General features: G+C 51.7%; 8 protein-coding genes across 8 annotated transcripts; 2 read left to right on the forward strand and 6 right to left on the reverse strand.

Annotated features, from left to right (window-relative positions):
- Positions 1 to 166: 166 nt before the first annotated feature.
- NCS54_00620100 (Hypothetical protein) lies at positions 167 to 990 on the reverse strand (the record flags this gene model as incomplete). Its single annotated transcript, XM_053151674.1, has 3 exons — positions 167 to 730; positions 780 to 848; positions 901 to 990. 3 exons carry the CDS (start codon positions 988 to 990, stop codon positions 167 to 169), a joined length of 723 nt encoding a protein of 240 aa, XP_053007649.1.
- Positions 991 to 2143: 1153 nt separating this feature from the next.
- On the forward strand, positions 2144 to 3049 carry NCS54_00620200 (Hypothetical protein; the record flags this gene model as incomplete). Its single annotated transcript, XM_053151675.1, has 3 exons — positions 2144 to 2393; positions 2441 to 2794; positions 2841 to 3049. 3 exons carry the CDS (start codon positions 2144 to 2146, stop codon positions 3047 to 3049), a joined length of 813 nt encoding a protein of 270 aa, XP_053007650.1.
- A 135-nt stretch (positions 3050 to 3184) lies between these two features.
- Positions 3185 to 5471, reverse strand: NCS54_00620300 (Hypothetical protein; the record flags this gene model as incomplete). Its single annotated transcript, XM_053151676.1, has 9 exons — positions 3185 to 3488; positions 3541 to 3793; positions 3848 to 3922; positions 4009 to 4245; positions 4310 to 4403; positions 4456 to 4814; positions 4868 to 5039; positions 5103 to 5170; positions 5219 to 5471. 9 exons carry the CDS (start codon positions 5469 to 5471, stop codon positions 3185 to 3187), a joined length of 1815 nt encoding a protein of 604 aa, XP_053007651.1.
- A 1398-nt stretch (positions 5472 to 6869) lies between these two features.
- NCS54_00620400 (Hypothetical protein) lies at positions 6870 to 9053 on the reverse strand (the record flags this gene model as incomplete). The annotated part of the gene is made up of 2 exons (XM_053151677.1): positions 6870 to 7250; positions 7326 to 9053. The coding sequence occupies 2 exons, from the start codon at positions 9051 to 9053 to the stop codon at positions 6870 to 6872; spliced, it is 2109 nt and encodes a 702-aa protein (XP_053007652.1).
- A 742-nt stretch (positions 9054 to 9795) lies between these two features.
- Positions 9796 to 12075, reverse strand: NCS54_00620500 (Vanillyl-alcohol oxidase; the record flags this gene model as incomplete). The annotated part of the gene is made up of 6 exons (XM_053151678.1): positions 9796 to 10270; positions 10323 to 10600; positions 10652 to 11004; positions 11059 to 11091; positions 11142 to 11703; positions 11998 to 12075. 6 exons carry the CDS (start codon positions 12073 to 12075, stop codon positions 9796 to 9798), a joined length of 1779 nt encoding a protein of 592 aa, XP_053007653.1.
- Positions 12076 to 13089: 1014 nt separating this feature from the next.
- On the forward strand, positions 13090 to 14299 carry NCS54_00620600 (PKS-ER domain-containing protein; the record flags this gene model as incomplete). The annotated part of the gene is made up of 3 exons (XM_053151679.1): positions 13090 to 13191; positions 13241 to 14221; positions 14270 to 14299. Exons 1-3 carry the CDS (start codon positions 13147 to 13149, stop codon positions 14297 to 14299), a joined length of 1056 nt encoding a protein of 351 aa, XP_053007654.1. The 5' UTR covers positions 13090 to 13146.
- A 266-nt stretch (positions 14300 to 14565) lies between these two features.
- On the reverse strand, positions 14566 to 15899 carry NCS54_00620700 (Hypothetical protein; the record flags this gene model as incomplete). Its single annotated transcript, XM_053151680.1, has 5 exons — positions 14566 to 14972; positions 15080 to 15239; positions 15292 to 15699; positions 15748 to 15799; positions 15850 to 15899. The coding sequence occupies 5 exons, from the start codon at positions 15897 to 15899 to the stop codon at positions 14566 to 14568; spliced, it is 1077 nt and encodes a 358-aa protein (XP_053007655.1).
- Positions 15900 to 18245: 2346 nt separating this feature from the next.
- Positions 18246 to 20678, reverse strand: NCS54_00620800 (CBM21 domain-containing protein; the record flags this gene model as incomplete). Its single annotated transcript, XM_053151681.1, has 2 exons — positions 18246 to 18665; positions 18735 to 20678. 2 exons carry the CDS (start codon positions 20676 to 20678, stop codon positions 18246 to 18248), a joined length of 2364 nt encoding a protein of 787 aa, XP_053007656.1.
- Positions 20679 to 21904: the final 1226 nt, after the last annotated feature.

Here is a 21904-nt window from a genome sequence, read left to right on the forward strand (position 1 = left end):
AAGAAATAAACTCATCAACCCTCCTTTTGTTACAGTTTTTCTATCCTTTTCTATTGACACGGAAAACAGAGATTACTTGTCAAGAGTTGAATTGGCTGGCCCTTGACCACGCATCTCCTCCTTCTGGTCGAGACCCCCAGGAGTTGTCCAGGCAAGCATCAGTACTTTAGTTACAGTTAGCAGCGTTGGCTGCATTCCCGCCGTTGGCCTGACCTCCTTGATGGTGCCTAGCAAAAAGCCAAAAGCCTCTCTTTTTGTTACAGGCATTGCCATTACCAGCGTTACCATTCGCAGCGTTTGCAGCAGCAGCATTGCCGTTAGCATTGCCGTTAGCATTGCCAGCAGCGTTGCCATTGTTTCCGTTGCCATTGCCGGTAGCGTTACCATTGTTGCCCCCAGCCGCGGCATTGCCAGCACCCGCAGCAGCGTTCCCGTTGGCATTGGCACCATCGTTGCCATTGGCGTTGTTCGCTGCATTATCGTTGCCACAGCCATTAGCATTTCCAGCGCCAGTAGCAGCAGCCTGGCTGTTGGCGCCGTTTGCGTTGCCTTGGTTTCCCTGGTGATGTCGACGGACAAGGTCTTCATCTCTCTTGCTGTTGCATCCGGCAACGGCCTCGGCATTGGCGTTGGCGTTTTGGCCACCCTGGTTGCCCTGGTTGCCCTGGTTTCCCTGGTTGGCTTGATTGGCTTGGTTGCCTTGGTTGCCTTGGTTTCCCTGATGATGAGGCTTCATATTATTAGCATGGTGAAACCAAAGCCACGATGTTTAATCTCACCTCCCGAACTTCGAGACTGCCAAAGAGTGGAAGACCGCTCACGGGCAGGGCTGCAGCAGCCATCAAGGTCTGTAAATAAGTTAGAACCATGGGACTGAAGACTTGTGTAGGATAGCCATACCGCGTATTTGCCCACAGCAGCTCCTGGCTGAGCACCCTTGGACAAGGCCTGGGCTGTGAGGAGGCCGATGACGACGTTGGAGAAGTACATATTGAATGAGGGTAGAAAAACTGGCCGGCAGTCGAAAATATTTTGGATAATGAAAGATAGGACTAGCCCTTGAGAATTGAATCAATATAAGAAAAGCTGAAAAGTCGCGCCGGGCGAAGATGTAGAGAATGTTGAGTGGATGAAGAGTGAATGATTAAACCACATCTCAACAGAAGATTTGAGCTTCTTATACCATTCACCTCCTCGCCTTCATCTCTTAACAGTCTAGACAGGACTTCAAAATAGAACCTCCCACACCGATTTCTGAAGTGTAGTTGACGCCCTGAATGCCTCGAGGCGGGTCTAGTGGTGCCGATTTACCGTCCCCTATGAGGGCCGAATATCCGACTTGCACGGGAATAGAAACGGTTGACACGCTCGCCAAACTTGAGGTTCTCATACTAGGCAGTTTCTGGGTTATTTCCGAAGCAATGGTTCGTCCGTATCCAACCACGAGACTGAGATGACAGATGACGGGTCCTGATCTGCATCTTGAGCGCGTAGAAGATCGACTACCAGAAAGAACGTTCAGAAACAACGTGATTCGTGGATAGATCCCTTTTTCTCCAGGTTTCTGCTAGCCACAAGATCTTAGTAACGTTTCGGTGTACCCCTAGCCAATGCAAGACACTAGGTGCTTCAGGTTCTCCTTTGCAATCAACCCCTGTTACAGATGACCACCCCAACCACGAATGTCCTATTGGTCAGATTTGGAGTTTTCTTTCCCAAGTGTTTTATCCTGATGGGACCTGCTCGCGTTGATAGGCGGCTCTGTTTGGTTTCGCCAAGCGAGTTTCGATATTGCGTTTGAGGTCGCGTTTGCTACTTACGCGACTCTTTTGGCGTCTCGCCCTGTCCCTTTTCTCGGAAAAGCTTGGCGTTTTCGGTCTTGGCCGCCTGATTAGCGTCTCAAGCGTCGGCGGTTGGCCCCGAAGCAACTTACAGTGGTGAAAGATCATGACGTTGATGTGGCGCCACGACTTGAACTGCATGTGAGTATAGATAGCCTCTCTTCCATTTTGTGGCATGTGTCGTTAGGCATTTCCTTCTTCGTCGATAGATTCGCCATTCTTTTCGTGTTTTCGGGGTGTCAGCTGGCTGCACCTAATTTTTTCATTCCTTTCTCTCCAACTACCTAATTCTTGAACTCATCATGGACTCGAAATATGGCCCTGTTCCTTCGGACGAAGAGCAGCAGTTTGAGGAGAAATCTCTCCTGTCTCCTTTGCCAAAGTACACACAGGTCATTCCTCCTCTGAAACGGTATTCGACACACTCATACATTGTCTGGGTGTGTCATGGATTGCTGTTGTCCTTTTCACTGGCATTCTTTGTTCTGTCTTTGATACTTCACATCCATCAACCCTTGAGCGTTGGATGTTCCCAAGCAGCTTCTCCCTATTGTAAGTTTCCTTTACTCCCACTCCGAGCTTTCACTAAGGCAACGCAGCTCCCGCAGACGTAGTAGCCAACTACCGGACGGTACGATACAACATAACTCCAACCCTCGAGAGAACCGAATTTGTCGGGTATGGTCCAGAGGTCGACAAGGCATGGAATCACGTCACATATGATGTTGGAGACCAAATGATCACCCGGGAAGAGCTTGATCGACTGGGGCTTGATCCCGCGTCTCTCACCATCAAGAACCCTAAAACGGGCCAAGTAGGCTATCGTGTTGGCATACAGGTCTTTCACCAGCTCCACTGCTTGAACTTGTTGAGGCAGCATAGCTTCAAGGAGTATTACTCTGACAAGGGCGGAGACATCGATGTGGAGCCCAAGGACTTGAGAGGGCATCTCGGTGAGTTGATTGGCACAAATCTCTTGCTTGTACTAACTTGGTCCAGACCATTGCATCGAAGTGTTGAGGACAAACCTGATGTGTCAAAGTGATACTGGTGTATTCACCTTCAAGCACTACAAAGGATTTGAGAGCCATTGGCCCGACTTTAGCACGCTGCATACCTGCCGGAACTTTGATGCTATTCGAGACTGGGCTTTTGAGAATGCTGTGGCGTTTGGGAATGAGGATGATGATATTACGATGGTCATGTAACGAGGAAAACATCCCGCGAGGAGCCTGCGCAGCCATCAACGACATGACAAGATCAAACCAATCTCGATAGTTCTATGATAAAGCCTCAGTCTGCAAATTTGAATGATAGTCTGGTCCGGTAGCCACCCTGAGCATCTAGAGCTGTGTCTCCCGAAGAGTATTGACCCTCTTGGCTGAATCCGAGTTGCTATCATCAGAAGAAGTTCGAACACCCTTTTCTTGAATCTGGATCCCAGTCGAGGTAGCAGAAGGCTCGATGCGACGTCCGGCAGCATCGTGGGTGGCATCCCACTCTGCAAGCTCGACGTTGGGAATCTTTCGGAGCTGGTTACTCTGAGCGCCGTCCTCGAAACTGACGAGTTCCTGTCGAAGGTGGTAGCCCTTCCACTTAGGGAGAAGGAAGGCCCAGAGCCAGTAGTATCCACCGCAGATAAGGAGACTACAGTGTGTCAGCCAGTGCGTCACCCAGGGATAGATCAGGGGTTGCTTACATTGCAAGACCAACGACGGCATATGTAGCATACCAGAAGCTGACGTCTCCGGCATACTGTCCGCCCTCGGGAGGGTACCAGGGCATGATGAGAAGGTAGAGCTGGATGAGAATGTTAAAGATGATGACAATATGCCACGCCTTGAACTCAGGCTCGGGCAGGTTGGCCTTGCTTCGACGCCAGCGGACAATGTAGAGGCCGACAGCCATGGCTAGATTGAAGGCGGCTGAAGGAAAGGTGCCAAGATCGTTGACTGTTTGGGTGTCAGGAGGTGGAGTATCTTGGTCAGGGGGTAATGGTCACTCACCAAAAGTGAAGGCATCTCCAGCGGGAATAGCAAGAAGCATCAGAGCTGTAAGCGACCAGATGACGAGGTAAGGGCCTAATATGTGTCAATAAATGTGTTCTTTGTTGTTCTGGCTGGTGGCTTCTTTTGGAAACATCACCAAGTTCACAGGCACAACGGACCTAAAGGGGTACCAAAGGGCCTCGTAGAGACCCAAAACCTAGTAAAAGGCAAGACACCTTGTCGGCCAGACTCTCGGATTCTTCGGGATAGACCGATGATGACGGCGATCATGTTACCGAATGAGGAAAGTGCGATGAGGAAGTTGAGGCCACGGACAGCTCCGCTATCTCCGAAAACGGCTTTGAAGAAGAGGCTTGCGGCTGTGAGGCCAGAGTTCTCGAGGTCTTCCTTAGGGACTGTCACGAAGGTGGTCAACTTAACGGTTCAAGACGAACGATTGGGCGGTGATTGTGTACTTACCAGCAGCAAAGAATGCAACATTTGCAAACATGTATAGGATATAGACAGTAGTCAAGGCGGCGGTGGCATAGATCTTGAGCGATCGCACAGGGTTCTGTCAAGACCTGAGTCAGCCGAGTCCCATCACCACAACTTCGTGTTCTTACCTTGACCTCGTTGGCGACGTTGAAGGCGTTGTTATAACCTCCATAAGAGAAGATGATACGGTACAGGGCAATGGTCATGCCATAAGCTGATGCATTGGAGCTGCCAGACCACGCATCCTTGAAGTTGGCGGTGGGGTTCTCAACTCGGGTGTTGCCGCCGAGGACGACGAATCCGGTGATGATGACGAACAAAATAGTGCAGACCTTGACGATCCCGACGGCGTTGGAGAACCAGTAGGCGTATTTGGTGTTGAACACGAGGGTCAGAGTGGCAAGAGTGTAGCAAGCTAGAGCCGTGCCCTTGATCTGCCAGTTGGTGCCTTCATGTCCTGAAATAGCCCAGAGATAGTTGGCCATGACTGTCACGACGTATTAGTTGACATGTGAAGGTTGGAAGCGAGGGTTGACTTGCCAGTGGCATTTGCACTTCCAAACGAGAGGATGACACTCTGGACGGCAAAAGTGGTTGGGAAGAGCCACATAGGGCGAGGGTACGCTTGTTCGAGGAAGACGACTTCGGAGCCGGATCGACTGGGGAAGTAGGCAGTGAACTCGAGGTAGACGGCTCCAGAGGCCATGCACAGCTAAATTGGGACTAGGTTAGTCTTCGGTCTTGGCAGACTATATCTTCAAAGCAGGGAGCGTACCAGATAACCGAGAGTCCAGTAGACAAAACTGACACCAACAGAGCCGGTACCAGACAGAATGGAAGATGCTTCGCAAAGTCAGTATTGTTCACTCCAGTCAGACATCAACAACATACGTGTCGAGTAGATACCAGCGCCAATCATCATGGTAATGTTGAGCAAGGTGATGGTAACAGGACCGACCGAGTAGCCCAGAGGGGAATTGTTCTCAACAGGAGCACCAGTGGCATCCTGATAGGTAGCCTGGGCATTGTTGCCTCCCTTCTCAGCAATGTAGTGAGTGTTGCCATCAGCAATCTCTTCCCTCTGGCCCTCCAGCACAGTGGCAGCCTCGGCTTCTCCACCACTGAATGGTCTTCGCCAGGCCATGACGTAGAAACGGAACAAGAAACAGCAGGGATGGTCAAAGAAGAAAAGAGAGCCAAGCCCGTAGTTGTAGCCAAGGATTGCTGCATGAACTCAAGAAGCAAGCTAGAAGCCCAGAGCTACTTATACAATGCGACCTCGGCGTACACGGTTTTGCCCTCGGGAGGTAAATAGTTGGCCGATATTCTAGCGATGTTTCTCCCCTGCTGTATATTTCGACATTGTAGGGGCGAATGATACAACCAGGGGGGCCGAGTGGGAGGATGCGCAGGGTGCGCGATGACAACAGACGTCGCCAACATGGCGAAACCGCTAGGTACGAGAACAATCAGGTTGTGGAGGGTTTGTGAAAGACTATCGGATGATTTGGCGTGTCGTTGAAAAACCGTTTGATATACTATGTAGAACTCTTCGAGAAGGATTCTACTCTTTGCATGAACGGTGATCGACATGTCCCAAATCACCTCGTCACATCTTTGAACAGAGATACAGTGAGAGGTCCACTTTGGATCTCACAAGCTTTGATCCGTCGGCAAGAAGCGGCTCGACCCATAATCCACGTTGGTTCGCAAATCCCCATAGTTCAAACTCGTAGATTGAAAGGACCCATCACTTCCGGTGGGATATGGTGGGAGAGCCCCCCTTTTCAAACTCTCAGCTTGAGATCAGCGGCCCGCTGAAACACACAACATCACACGTATATTTGAGATGGCGTAATCGACAAAATGGGGGACACCCTGGTTCTCGGACACTAGGAATCGGGGCCGCCGATTGCGTGATAGATCTCTCGGCCGATGAGAGCGGAGATGTTTCCGGGGTGCCCGGCAACTTCGTGCCGCTCATAGGATGAAGACTTCAAGGATGTGATGCGTTATTAATCAAGGGCGGAATGATATCAGCTCGTTGTAGCTATAGTAAGCGGTCGCACGGGCTGAAGCGAGGAGTTTGATTCCGAGTGTGGGATGCTGGGAATCGGGATGGACCGTTCGCTTTATTACGTACTGCTTCAGCTTGACTGGCCTGTTTTGAGTGTCCGCAAATGATTCCGTTGGTTGGAGGCTGTGGTCGGAACGATTGCGAGATTCAATAGTTTATTTCGTCTTGGTGATTTGGTGTCAAGGGCCTATTACGGTAAGACTATTACGTTACACTTTACTAACATCTTAAGTAGTGGAGGCGAGAGAAACTCCTAGGTAATGGATATATTCTCCTGGTATATAGTTCCTGCTGGTCATCACATCACGAATTTGAGGCCTCGGTGCACTCTTCCGGTCCTGAGTCTCTATCACTGCTACCCGCCTATCCTCACAACTTTCAAAGATCCTTTTCTAGTTGGCAATCCAAATTCATACTCCCAAATCCTCATTTACAAGGTTGGCCCAAAAGTTGATATCAATGCCATCAACCTCCTGTCCGCTTCCGAAGTTGGATTTCAAGCGTATTTCCATCAGCAGACTCTGATATAGAATACACCTCCTTATCCAGCCCTGTTGTCTTTGTCCACTTGTCCACCTCCTTGTCCAGCATCCTGTCAGCTGACTCCAGGGCATTAGTCGCGCGGGCTATCTGCGCAACCGCCTGCCACGCATTTCCAAGCGCAGAAGCCCTCGTCTTAATCATGAAGAGCTCCACTGTAGCAAATACCAAGATGAGATGGTAGCCAACGAGAATCAAAACGATAACAAGTCCAGTCCATCCCATCGGGATGAGTCCTTGTGCCGAGTGCACAGTTGTAACTGGATGCTCAGCATTGTAGTCTAGCAGCCAATCATAGTATGTCATCTAGTATAGCCGAGTGAGTAGTGCCTGGATTGCTCTAGCTAGGTCTCTCTTCTCTTGGATAATCCGCTGAAAAACAGCAGTATGCGCTTGATGAGCCTTCCACTGTGGCTCGTAAAATGTGCCATACCTCATGCTCCAAGCGGACTTGGACCCGAGAGGAAGCTCAGCCCAGACACGACCGAAACTTGTATCCACGGCTGCCCTGTCAAGTTCGTCTTTGATATCTCTTATACGGGACCCAATATCGAGGTTGAGGAGGCCACGGTTTGCAAATTCCCGAAAGAGCGCGCCTGAGCCAAACTGAAGGCATATGTCATCGGTATCAGTAGGTTCGAATGGAATCGTTGGTCCGTACATTGTGACGTTGTATTCCAGCGGCCGAGCAAGGTTGAAATAGCAAAGAGAGGCTGAAAACACATCCAGGCCTTCAGCATCATACACTGTCGTCCAAAGACCTTTGGACTTGGACGTCGAATTTTGAAGATGCTTGGGTACGAGGTCCTCGGTGACACTGTCGTCAGTATCATTTACCTCTACGTCAAGCACAAGCCTTTTGGTCGTGTTGAGGATGGTTATCGGATGGAGGACATAAGGCATGCCACTTTTCGGGTCTGATGAGGCAACAGAGGGGTACTTTTGACCTTCAGGAGAAGCTCCAAAACAGAGGGAGATGGGCCAGTTTGTCTGGTGGCCCTCAACTGTAGGTAGCTGGCATTCAAATGTGCTGATCTCACCCTCTTCACCCACACGCAAGAGCGTGCCACCCCCAGATATTTTTCTGAGACCACTCACCAGGGACTCGGTTGCTAGTGGTTCTTGGACAATACTAAAGGAGTCCAATGATAATGGAGCGCAGATAGTGCGGGTGTTGGCGACCACCGCAGGCCCAGAGTAAAACTCCAAACTCGTCCTCGACGTTTCGTTTAAGAATGGCAGCATGGCACGATAAGTATCCCCTGTGTCGCCAGGAGAGGACTTGCCGATCTGGGCTTCTGCGAATCGCCACTGTGCTGCGGGTTTGGATCTCCAGTAAGAAGCTCTATTTACGTCCTCGAGCTCTATGTCATGTTCGAATGTTATTGTCTTGTTGCTGGTCATGGCTGGAGCGGCGATGTCGTGGGTTTCGAAGTCGGAGAGTAGGATGGTGGAAATAAAAGTCGAAACGAGCATGATGGTGACCGCGATAGTGACGATAAAAGAATGAACCAGTCCCGAGGTACCATGTGTAGTCTGTCTGAATACTGCGGGAAGAATGCCGATAGGGCTCGATTTCGATGCCCGCTCGGTGGACAAGAGCGGGATATCCTTGAAGGACATACCAGATGTCTCTAGCATGATGGCCGCCAAAGCCGCCACGAGAAGACCGAGCTGAAGAGATATCGAGGTAAGCATAGCGGCAGAGCAGATGGTAACGGTTCCAGGCGCCCATCCATCCCAGACGATGGTCTGCCACAACTTTGGCTCGTTGCGGTCCAAGGATGCCTCAGCACCTCGCCAAAGGAAAATGAGCACAGCTAAGGATGCAAGATGAACCAATGTGCCAATCACGATTGTGAGCACGCCTAATATCCCAATTCTCTGCCACCAAGCATAACAACGTCGTGGGCGCTCTGGCCCCGGCTCTGGGTGTGGCTGGTCAAGGGACTCGGCACTCGCCCGAGAATGGTTCGAGGCCGGCTGACGGATCGCATTGTACTGACCAAGTTCATCGGGAGCTATCTCGGAGCGGCTAAGGTTTGAATTTGGGGTTGATGGTCGAGATATTATCTCCTCAATGTTGTCGACTTCTTGATATTGAGCCATGGCCGAAACAAGGTGTAGGTAGGTAGGCACCTGGGTAGGGGAAAACATGAAGAAACCGCGCAGCCCCATTGTCTTTTTTAGCCCGACATTTCAGCCCAATGAAATGTTGGCAAGGCGGAATGTAAAGATAGCAATCAGACTGAGCAAACATCGGCGATCCTGGCAAGCAGGCTGGGAGAAGTGGTGAAGACTGCAGATCTGATAGGAAGAGCACGTACGCCACAGTATCACACAAGCTGCGATAGGGGCCGCGTAAGGAAACAGGACTGGATGGGAAAATATACAAGGCATTCTAGACTCAATCAAAGTCTCCAGTTGGTTGCTGGCTTGCATATGTCCCTGTTTCATATCTGTGTACCTATTCGACGGCACCGTAACGGTGGCGTCGACTGGGTAGCCACCCTTCAGCTCGCCGCTGATTTTCTGGGGCAGGGAATATTTGCTCAACACAACTCTGGCCTGTTTAGCAGGATCACAAATACGCTATATCTTCAAGACATTTTGCATGATGACTTTGCTGGGTTGATAATTGCATTTCTCTTGCTGGGTTGCTTTGATCTCTCTTTGGACACGGAACGTGGTTGAACAATGTGTCAACCTTTCTTCCCTCGCTTTATAGCCTTTTGTTCATATTGCTTAACTAAGAGCACTGCTGCAATATTTCTAAGTAAGACCTAGACAGAGTATAACCGTAAAAATAATACTTCACTACGACATAACCTACCTATACCAAAACGACTATCTACAGATTCGGTCCTCGAGCCAATGTTCCCGGTCGGACTGCAAACTTCCCAGCATCGTATCCCTTGGGCCAGATCCCATTTTTCCCCGGCGCCAGGATACCTTTGGGGTCCAAGGCATTCTTGATGGTAGTGTTGAGATGCATCTGCGCATTATTGTTGAAATTGTACGTCTGCGCAATCTGATCCATCAACGCCAAATGCGTCCTATACTCTCCCCATCCCCTCTTTGCCGCATCGTCAATCAGCTGGCTGATTAGCCAATGGGCTCTACGGCACGAATCTGGGTCTTCACGGTCAAAGACTAGGCAGACGATGTGGTGCATCTCCCGCATGCCGATGCAAAAGTCGCCGATAAAGTCAAAGCCTGCTTCTTCGCAGCGCTTTTTGGAGAGTTCGTATTGGGCTACTGCGTCGTCGCCTGTGACTTTGGAGATAGGGGAGAAGAAGAGGTGGGCACCGTTGGGGAGCCATTTCCTGGAGGTTGATTAGTCAAGATAGGTTGGGAGGAATGGTTTTGACAACTTACACCCACTCCAGCTCAGTTGTCGTGGGAATTCCCTGTAGCGTGAGATCACGAGTCTGTAGAACGAGGTTGTTTGGCATGTCCTCGGGGAAGTAGAACTTGGCTCCAGGAATAACCGAGAAGGCCTCCTTGACGATTTGCCACATGACCTTCCTAATAGGTTCGGGTCCATAGAGGGCACCGTAGAAGTTCCAGCGTCCGAGGTTGAGCTTCTTGGCAATCTCGTCAAGTTCCTTGTCGGTAAGGGGATGTTCAGAGGATGTATACGACGCACGAGTGCCCTTTCAGCTGTCAGACTTGCAGTCTCAATAGCGAGGTTATGGCCAACTTACCATGACAGCTGCATCCATGAGGATGCTCCTCACAGTGGGGACATTCTGGAGCACCATGGATGTCCTGAGAGGCCTGATAATCTCAATGGCTTGATGGAGATCCTCATCTCGGGGAAAGGTGATCATGTACGATTGGTAACCGCCCGGGTTCGGCATGAGCCAAACACCCATCTTGACCACGATACCAAGGGAAGATTGAGTAAAGATGCCGTCATTGTACGGTCCAAAGCCGTAGTTGAAGAGTTGCCAGGCCGAGTTGGGCTCTTGGTCATGTGGAGGCGCGTTGGGGTCAGCATTGGGGTTTGGAAGCGCACCCATTCCTGTTCGGACAAGAGTTCCATCAGGCAGTACAACTGGTGAGTGTCAGATTTATCGTCCGACCCAAAGTAGCGAGATTCGATCATTACCTTCCATGCCACAGTGCATCATGAAATGGTCGCCTATGAGTTGTCAGTAACATTTCAGTCTAAATAGTGGTAAGGGCCCATACCGTATGGCGTGTAACCAACTCCTCGCTCAGTCGTGTTTCCAATGACAGATCCTCCACCAAGGTCAGGAACATCAACCCAAAGCTTGTCCCTCAAGTTGTTGGCGACCAAGTATTCGTGAAGATCTGTGAACGTCACACCAGGCTCCACCAGAGCGTACGCCCCATCGACGTCGACTTTGAGGACCTTGTTCATGTGCTTGCCGAGCTCAAGGCCGATGGATCCAGGAACTCGGGGAGCAGCACCGCCATAGCCAACATTTCGGCCAATGGAGAAAGGCCAAAGGGGAATTTCGTATTCATTGCACAGCTTGACGATTGCCTGAACTTCGGCGACGTCTCGAGGAGTGATGACGGCTGAAGACACGAAGTAGGATTTGCCGGTGATGTGAAACATGTCGTGGGCTTTGCTCTGGTCAAGATACTGGTCCTTGCTTAGCTGTTCCTTCGTGGAGATGATGGTAACATTTTCTGGGCCGGTGACCTCCCTGGCAGCCGCAATGAACTTGTGAAAGACAGCGGCGTCTATGCCAGGGGCAGAGTCAATGGATTGGCCTCGGAATTGCTGGCCATCTTGGTGTCAATTGAGTCTGACTTCAAAGGATTTTCAAGTGAGGTACAAAACTAGAATACAACAGAAGGCATTGAGCCAAAATCTCTGCGAAATGGCCAGTTTAAATATCTCAATGGCACACAAAACTCCACCTGCACGTAACGATAGCTTGCCTGCATGCCTCAAAACATGATAAACAAAAACCCACCATGGCCCGGGCCGCGACTCATGCAACGATGCAAGCTGCAGGAGATGTGGAGGCTCGGACAGGGCCCGGAGATGGGTAGCATCAACAACACAGCGCACGGTGGGGAAGTATTCGGGTAGTTTTATGCAAGTCGATGTCTGGTAAGCTGACATGGTGTTGCATTGAGGGTTGTGCATCTTGGAGATGTCGGCTGGATAAGGGATTCCGGAATACCGGCATGCAAGCGTTATGTATAACGAAAACATCTTAGTAGCTTCACTATCTCCTAGTATGAGAGGCTGGTATTGCTCCTTGACTTGACTAGAGTCCTCGCTTCATCAAGAACTCTTGATATGGCAGCGCAGAGCCTCCTCTGGGGCGGATGAAACATTATTAACTCAAAAATTAGGTATAGTACGTGCATCTCACAAAGACCCTAGATGCATTCATCCCAAACCATGATCGCCCAGATGTGGATTATGAACCATTACTGGTGATTACAGCCTACGTGTTTCTGACACCGTATTCTTCCACAGCTATATTCAACACTCACAATGCCTAATCAATTTATTCATTCAATAAACGTGTATAATGACTACCAACAGCATCTTATGCATAGGTGTTGGCGCTTATCGCGCTGCCCTTTAGATGCTTCCGCCAGAGGCGACAGGGAACCCCAAACTCCAACATGTTTCAGCCATTGCTCAGCCAAGAGCCAAAAGTATACACATTCTACTCTCGAGACTATAATTACCCATTTCCTCGACTCTTGAGAACCCAATAACTAGCCCCAAGGAACAATGGATCCGATAAGAATCGGCAACGGCACTTCCCCTCACCAGCAATCAACAACACCAAGCATCTACCGAGCCGATAGCTTCACAACCCCGCAAAGCTCGCGGATCGCTTCCCCGCAAACAAGGGGGCCATCGGCACTAGATCGCGGCATTAATGGAGACACATCAGAGTCTGGGGGATCCTGGTAAGGAGTCTTGAAGAGGCTTCACTACGTGGCACCAAGCCTACTTGGAGGTTGGTCCGCGTACGGGTCCGTGTCCGTGGCGTCTGGGTCTTGTGTCACCTCCGCATTCCAGCTCGTGGCGGCCCGAGAGTCAAACTTTAAAGACGTGTACTGCCTCGGCTTACCTTTTTGTTGATCGGCGTTTTTGTAGCTTCAAGTGGGATATGAGCATGCACGCGTCCGCAAACAGAACCCATTGTTGCATTGCATACTTTCCAAGCACGCCACTGTCTATCATATAACCCAAATGACTGTAACTCAAGAGCCTCTCCACAAGGCTGCGGTCGTGGTCGTGAGTTCACACCCCTCATATCGGTAATCTGAAACCTGACGAAAAACAGCGTTCAGACTCCAGCTTCCGCTTTGAAGTCCGCTCAGTACCAATCCCGCAACCCAAGCCATGGGAAATCCTCGTCAAACTATCCGCCACAGGCGTTTGCGGCACCGACATGGGCCTTGCAGCTGGTCATCTTGGTCCATCCTGTGACATCCTCGGCCACGAGGGCGTGGGCCGCGTTGTACGAATCGGTGATGGGGTTGATCCCAGTATCGTCAAGACGGGCGACCGTGTTGGAATTGCTTGGGTTCGTGATGTCTGTGGACGATGCTCTTGTTGTCGTGAACCTGGTGGCGAGACGAGATGTCGCGAGCTTCAGAATTCGGGGCGGAATTGGGACGGGACTTTTGCTGAGCATTGTGTCGTGCCGAGCCGGTATGTGTTGGTTCTTCCGGAGGATCCTGCTCTGCCGGATGAACTCATCGCTCCAGTGCTATGTGGTGGTGTCACGGCATACAAGGCAGTCAAGACGTGTGGAGCTACTCCAGGAGAGTGGGTAGCCGTTGTAGGAGCAGCTGGAGGCGTTGGAGGCCTTGCCGTGCAGTATGCAAAGGCAATGGGATATCAAGTTGCTGCTGTCGATGTCGGACCTTCTCAGGAAGCTTGTCTCAAAGCAGGAGCCGATGCGTACTTTGACGCTACAGATCCAAATATTGTGTCTGCCCTGAAAAAGGTGACTCCTGACGAGGTGGGAGCAAAGGCAGTTGTCGTCACTGCAAATTCCGGCAAGGCATATCAGACTGCGTTGGATCTGGTTGCTGTCTTTGGCACGTTGGTTTGCGTTGGGATACCACCTCCAGACCAGCCCTTGACTCTACACCCCATCACAGTTATGGATCGAGGAATCAGAATTATTGGGACTTTGGTCGGTACACGGACTGACACGCTCGAGGCTCTTGAGTTTGTCCGGAGAGGAGTTGTGAAGCCAGTGGTGAACACAGTGGGTTTTGATCAACTGAATGATGTGACGAGCAAGTTTGGCAATGTAAGTGTCCCCTTTTCCTGTTATGAATACGAGCTAATGATGGCTTAGATAACCGGGAAGTTTGTTGCTCAGTTCTAGGAATTTGGATCAGGCGAGAGCCCTTGTGTATCTAGTCACATATGTTCCCTTGGTAGCTTATCACCCTTAAAGCTCCTCTTGGACATCCGTATCCATATCTCCATCTTCCATCCCGGAATAGGCTGGGGTTGTATGATATCCTGCGCTATGCTGTGCCAGAAGGCACAGGTGTCCTTCGAATTTTGATCATCTTCAACTAGTCTCCATCCTTTCGCCGAGGGCTTCATGACATTGGAAAAGAGTGGCCCAGATCCATTGACGACCGGTCATCCACGATCTCCAGTACCATTAGTATTTCCATACCGTGCGAACGACGAAAAGTATCGCAGGTAGGGCGTTATGACCGTTGTGCGCAGTTGTCGTCCCCATTCGGCTGCCGCTGGGATAGAGTAGTTGAACCCTACCACAAACATAGTCGCGATCTGTCCCCATATATCTACATTAACGAATAGCGGGACTAGATCAATTACATGATAGGCCAATTTGTCATTGGGAAAGCCGTAGTTCATGGCGTAGGCCTGCTGCGGATACGAGTCGAGGAGGTCTCTCGTGTTGCATGTGAAGGATGCGTCCCGGATGACGTGGCGTAGGCAGAGATTGTAGTCTCCCTTGTAATCCTTCACACAGTTATAGTGGTTCGCAATTTTCGTTCTCAAGAGGGCATAACTATCGCCTGGAAGGAACTTAGTCAAGAACCCGTAGAAGGTAGCGTTATCGGTGACACTGTCTGGGGTAAAACGCTGGGCATCGTTCACACAGTGAGAGACGATGGCGGATCACCGGTTTCCCCAAGAAAGACTTTGGCGATGAGTCCCCAGTCGGCGGTGAAGTTGAGAGGTACGCCGAGCTCTTGCTGTACCCAGGCCTGGTTGGGGTAGTTGTCCATGTAATGCCACGGGAGCACTGTAACGTTGGAAACAGTGACGTCGAAGGGGGAGCGCTATGATTGTTAGTATCATGAGCGTTCTTCAGCCATGGCAGTTCAGACTCACATCAGATAGTTCTCCATATGCGCCTTGGATAACTCCAAAGCACATGTTTGTCGCCTCCACGCACGCTTCATTCACAGTCTCGTTAGTCCCAAACCTCTCAGGATCACCTTCCGACACCAACGCACGGCACCGATCGATGAGAGCGTAGCATCCTTCATCAGGGGCCACAATATTAGTCATGAGCTCCTCATACACATCTTCTGACAAAACCTGGATTCCGTAGGTGTTATTGTGGCCGAACATCGGGTACCCCCTTGCCATTGCACGGTAGTCTATTCCGGGTTCGTCAAGCCCAAGGGTTGCGAGGTTGAGGGTCGTGGTGTTTTCGAGAGATGGTGTTTCGTTTTTGATGAGTTTGTTTTGGTCTTGGAAATAGGAAAAGAAGTGTGGTCCGTACATACCACCATACTATCGAGATGGTCAGTTTTGAGCAGGAACTAACTTGGGCTCACGTACAGATGAAGTCCATAAGGAAAGCTGATCACTCTTGGTGTTCCAATCTGGAAACCTTGATAAAGTCAGTGGCCCAGCAGCGTACAGCTTCATCCATCGACTCACTCGTTGAACCAAACTTGAGCAAAAGCCCAGAAGGTTCTCGCAGCGCTCATGGTCGTTTTCGGGACCGTTTCAGGGAGTCTGGCGTCAAGAGTTGCCTGAAAAGTCGTTTCATTTACCTCAGGAACCTGGCTATCCGCTGACGGGGTGAATGTGTGTGAAAGAACGTCCAAGGTGCTGTTGGCCAATTTTGCGTATGAGAATCCGGTCCCGATGGGCTGGTCGATATACAGCATATTGACGTTGTTGTTCCAGGAGAATTCATTCAAGGCGGTAGAGTTTCCGTCAGGGTTGAAGAGGCATGGAAAACCAGATGCGCCGTCAAACGAGGTTGTTCCTGGTCCTCCTCCGAGGTAGATCGACGTTGGTACGTTGCACGGATCATTTCGAGACTCTTGGAGGTTTTCATTGAGTACAAAGCCTTTGAGCAAGAGAGGATTTTCTGCGACTTACCAAGGTACCAGAAAAAGAGGTGTGCAGATATATCATCGTCCCACTCTTTGGCATCCGGGAGTAGATGCTTCGGGAGTGTCACATAGCCACTATAAGAGTTGACGCCACAAGTGGTCTCGCATATGGATGTCTGTGAACGACGAATTATCAGTACATGACCATCCAGTATCTCCTGAATCTCGCTTCAATGGTGAGTCTACTTTTTTGTACGAGATTTCTGCTCCCTCAAAGAGCTTCGATTGCAACACTTGGAGACCTTGAGGAGGAGAGACGAATTGCTGCTAGAGCCCCCAAAGAGAGGACAAGCATCGAGAGAAGCGCCATGACAGATTGAAAACAAATGAATAGAATTTGATACTAATGAAGGACTGCTGATTTGACTTTATTCTGCAGGAAGCAGAGCTTGTTTATATCCCGTCTCCCTCCCTCGATCAAAACAAGACCTCCAACAGAACGCGTATACGTTATCCATCCCGTTGTGGCTTGGCCGATGAATCAGTTGACATGTTGACTCCATTCATAGAATCCTCCTTTTCTACGTTCCCCAGAGTCTGATCCTGGACTCGTCATTCTTTGGCGACACGACTAATGAGCTTTTTGGTTGTGAAACCCCGGATGAAGCTGGTTGGGGATTATACGGATGCCTACTAAGCGAATCAATTAATGGGATCTGCATTGACCAAGAAGGATGGGAGGACGCTCGGTACGGAGTGCATCAATTGTCCGTTGCCGGCGCGGGATGCCAAAGATGACCGCATAGCAGGACGCAAGAACACATCTGTACCAAGTTCGCATTGAATTTAGATGTTGCTGAAGAGATCAAGCCAGATCCGCAAGCACATTGACCTGGACAGACACTCGGCACGCTCGGTGTGCGGGATCAAGATCAACAACACCAAGTCCACCCAGGAAGTCCGGCGAACCGGCCAATTAGAGCTCAAACTCTGCCTCGCAGTTCCGGGGCCTTTAGCGAGTCAGGAGTCAGGCCATAGCTCCCTCAGCACAGCCCGGTTCGAGACTCGGCGTCGGCCGAGACCTTGGCACTTGAAGGACGCGCAACACCATCACGACACGACATTCACATTGGCAATCATCGAGGACAAATGAGGTGCAAAATAGTCTCTTCAGCTTTGCATGCATCGCATTCTTGTATAGTGTATATCAATCCGTCTGGCCTACTCCCCAAAATCCCTTGCATTCCTCAAGGGAAGCAAACTTTTGTCCCATTTCCCTTCCCGTATCCTTCCTTTCTCTGCGCCGTGTACAGTCTTCGCAGTCAAGTCAACGCTCCAGGAGACATCTTGACGCAGGTTAAGCAGGCGTGACATTGCATCACCCGACTCCGTATAAGCCTCTTCCTCGACGTGTTCCATCGCAGTGACCCTTCCGTTTGCTGCTCACTCAAAACCACATTAAAGTATGGATGTCTCTGACCGTTCAACGGTGAGCAGAGCAGCCAACCAGACCGAGGGCCAACCAACATGACCAGAAAGTTCGAGGATTAAAAAAACAACGAGAGTAAATCAGATGCGACAAGGAAAAGGTAATAACGCGCATTCGATGGCAAACAACAGAAACAGCTCCCAAAACTCCAAATGCGGATGCCCGGCACGCCATGCCAGGCTGCTTACTTGCTCGCTGACAAGTCCGAAACCGTAAACGCCAAACATTGCTGGCCGTAAGCCGTAAAAACGTACTCCAGTAATCCTTCCGAGGCTTGACACAGTGTGTGTGTAGTGTGCTGTCTCGAATCAAACAGACAGGAGGGGAGGATTGATAGATATCCCGGGCGGTCGCCCGGTGTGACCATGTTGAAGAGGTGCTACACAGTCATTGATAGAATACCAAGATAGCACTACAGTCTTGGAGCTGCTCTTGGTGGTAAGTGTGTTGCAGGTTGACTCGTCTCAGAGGATGAAGCTCGATTCACAATCGGCATCGCGGTACTATCCTCGGATTGCTGTGGCAGCGTGAGAGTCACCCGTCCAGGGGAACCGGTCCATCATCATCTGTTGCTGGACGTGGTAGGAAACATCGGTCGACGGCGTACCGTCAAATGTCATAAAGGCAGGCGAGGCGGACCTTGCCGAGGCGGATGTCCTCGGTGTCGGAGATGCGCTGCTTGCCTGAAAGGCATCCTTGGGTGTCGACGGGGCCGAAGATGGGTGGTAGACACCATGTCCTAGCGGAAGACTATGATGAGCGGCGGGGCCGGCGTGATGGGTGCTGCCGTTGGGACTTCCGAGAGCCGTGACGTTGCTCCGGCGAGGAGCAGGGGCAGCAGCAGCGCCTCCAGAAGAACCATCAAAGCGAGCACCGCTGAGCGTACCGTCCCTCATATTAGGGCTCGACTGCTTTGAACCAAACTGCAACATCAATGACTGTCAGTAACCAACTCTTCAATTGTGCTTCCGGCCTATCGTGCCATCCCGTACATCCAGGTGAAGGGTGAAACCATCTTGGCGACCGAGGGGAGGACGAGGGCCAGAGGCGGGTGAAGCAGGGCGCACTTCGGGGGCACGTACAAAGCAGTACTTGTTGACCAGCTCTTCGTATGAGGAGCTGGACAAGGTCGAGTTGGGCGAGGTCGCCCCGTGGGCCGTCTGGCTCTGAACCTGTGTCGAGGGCTGAGTCGTCGATACGGGGAGGGTGGGCTTAGCACTCCGGACGTTGGCCTTCATGTAGAGCCCGTCCTTATCCTTGGAGCCGGAATCCTTGGCCGCCTGGACGGCAGCGCTGAGAGAAGCGCCAAAGTCGTAGCGGTTAGAAAAGGCAAGGCCGCTGGGCGAGCCAAAGCCCTTGGCCATGTTATCGCTGGCGAGGTTGCCCGCCGACTTGGACTTGAGGCGGAGACCCGAGGTGCCGTTGCCCGACTCACCGAGATATTCGTGGATGGGCTGGTCATAGCTGAGCTTAGCATCCTCACCAAACTCGCCGAAGCCAGCAGGCATCGACTTGGGGCGAGGCACCGTCGAGGCTCCGTTGCGTCGGTTGCTCCGGGGAAGGCCATTAGCCGGGCGGGAAGAGGCGCCCTGGAAGTTGTTCTTCCCGTTCTGGGGAAGATGCTTCTTGCGGAAGTCAATCTGAAAGTTGCTCGAGTCGTTGTTGTCCCAGTAGTCGAGTCCGTTGACGGCATAGCGGACGCAGAGGAACAGAGTCTTGGACTCGAGGTTAGCCGTGTCAGCCAGCTTAATAGAAAAGGTAAACCGGTCGTGGCCCAACGGGGTTTCCCGAGGGCGGATCTCGTGGCTGTAGTCAGCGGCAACCTCCGAGGTGGTCTTCCAGTAGTCCAGAGTGAAGCGGCAGGTAACCGACTTCTGGAACGCGAGATTGGCGACAGCCACCGAGCCTAGCAGTGTCTTTTGGTCGTTGGACAGCCACACCTTTTCGAGCCGCACGGGCAACGACCTGCGAGTGGCGCTGTCGTGGGGAAAGTTGGATGTGAGAATCTCCCACTCGTAGGGGGGCGACCGCACTTTCTGCTGGCCATTGCCAGGGAAGGGATACTCGGTATCGCTCTCGTAGCTGTCAATGGGCGAAGAGCCAGCGCTCACAGCAAGAGGGCGGTCCACCTGCAGAAAGTGGCGTACATGCTCGAGGTGTGAGTCAAAGTGGACAGCCTTGGAGAAGACGGGGGTGCCAGGCATGCTGGAGGGGCGTCGTCGCGAGGGGGGGCGAAGTGCAGGTCGAACAAGCTCGCCCGACTTCTTTCGCACCATCTGAGGCTTCTTTTGCAGATCCTCATCAGTCTCTTCCTCCGATACTGACACTGAGTTATCGGCAGACTTGGTCAGAGAAATGTGAGGCTCAGTGACGGAGCGGACATGTCCAATCTTGCGTCCCGCCTTGGCGAGGTCACCCAGGGCGCTTGTGCTGAAGCTCAGGTGAACACTGTCTTTCCGACGAGGCTGACTATCACCGTTTTCTTGCGTGGGTTGCGATCGCTGGGGGGATGCTGATCGTTGCATGGGGATCTGGCTAACGGCATCTCGAAGCGCCTTGTCGAGCTTTCGGCCGCGGATTTGGGGTTCCTGCTCCTCGTCATCGCTACCGGAGGAGGCAGAGTCGGGAGGCGAGATGATGGCACCCATGGGCATGGCTCGGTCGTCCGTCAGCGGGGGAGGAGACTGGCGGACGTTGGATGGCACGGCCGAGCCCATGCTCTTGAGATCCTCCGATGTGCCCTGGGGTGTCAGCGTGCCTGTTGATCCATCGCTGACTGCAGAAGCTGAGGGTGTTCGTCGGTGCTTGTGGAGGTACGAGGAGGATCTGGGGAGGTTTGGTCGGGTCCCTGTCTGTAGTGAGGAACGCCGGCTCGCAACGGGCGACGAGGAGGCTGACGAGGCGGGAGATCGATTTGAGGGCGGCGTGTAAGGCATTCCCAATGCGGGTATGTGAGTTAGGGAGGAGGAGAGAAAAGGGGGGAGAGGAAGGATTCCGTGGAAGCTGTTGCCAGGAGCTATACCACGTGGAGGTGAATAATATGCGAGGGCTGAGGCGAATTGATCGGGATGATGAGGCAACGAGGAATGGAAGCCTTGTGGTGTTGGTAGGCGGCCTCAGCGCATGCGGGAAGGAGGTTATCGAGACGGGTCTATGGATTAGGAAGGCACTGGTCAGCAGCATGCTTAAGGATGAGTAATTGGGTGGCGAAGCATGATTTTGGACAAAAAGCGCGAGATCATCGAAGGAGGATAATATTCATCGGAAATACCGAGGCGATTGATGGAGTACGAGTGGTGCATTGGTGTTTTTGTGCGTGCCTACTTACATGAACCGCGTGTAAGAGGAACTGAAGCAAACTGGCGACACGGTAGGTGCTCTGGCAATATTCCAGCAACAGAGCAGACCGTGAAGCGCAGCAGCCGCGTAGTCGTAAAAACCCCAGGCAGGAGGAATTGAGGTTGTCAGGTATCACAATCAGGTTGCACCGCAGGTTCCAGACAGGAGAAAGTGGTCCGGAGGGATGGTTATCGTTGGACTCGACTCGGGGGAGAACAAAGGCGTCGTCGAGATTAGGAGTGATACAAGCGAGGCGGTGCGGATGAGATGGAGATGGAGATGCAGGTCAAGAAACAACAATAAAAAACAAGAACCAGAATAGAAGAAAACCAAAAAAGGCTGCTGATACTGGACGTTAATCAGTCAGTCAGTCATAAACTCATGGACAGCAAGAAAGCTGGTGGAGGTGCTGAACGAGATCAAGATGGCCTGCGGGGAGCAGGTGGTTTTGAGTGCCTGTGTGTGCTCGACTCGCCGCGCGCAGAGACCAGGACTGAGGCGCCGGGGCCGGCCTGAGCGGCATGGACTAGCACGACAAGGTTGAGAGCCGCGTAGGCATGGGCCGTCTGGCGGCGTCCAGGATGGGTGGTAGTGGAGGGCAGGGATGCGTGATGGGATGGGATGGGCAGGATTGAGTGCGAGCGGCGGATGGGATGGGGACAGGGATGGGGTGAGAGAGGGCTTTGGTTTGGTTTGGTTTGGTTTGGCTTGGTGGGTTTGCGTTCAAGGTAGGGGTGGGATCATACCGCTGTAGTGCGGACGCCGTGAGACGCTTGGACGTTCTGGTTAGGTTTGGTTTTTTTTTTCTTCCTCTTCCTCTTTA

This window comes from Fusarium falciforme, chromosome 4, assembly GCF_026873545.1.
Source record: "Fusarium falciforme chromosome 4, complete sequence".
NCBI lineage: Eukaryota > Fungi > Ascomycota > Sordariomycetes > Hypocreales > Nectriaceae > Fusarium > Fusarium falciforme.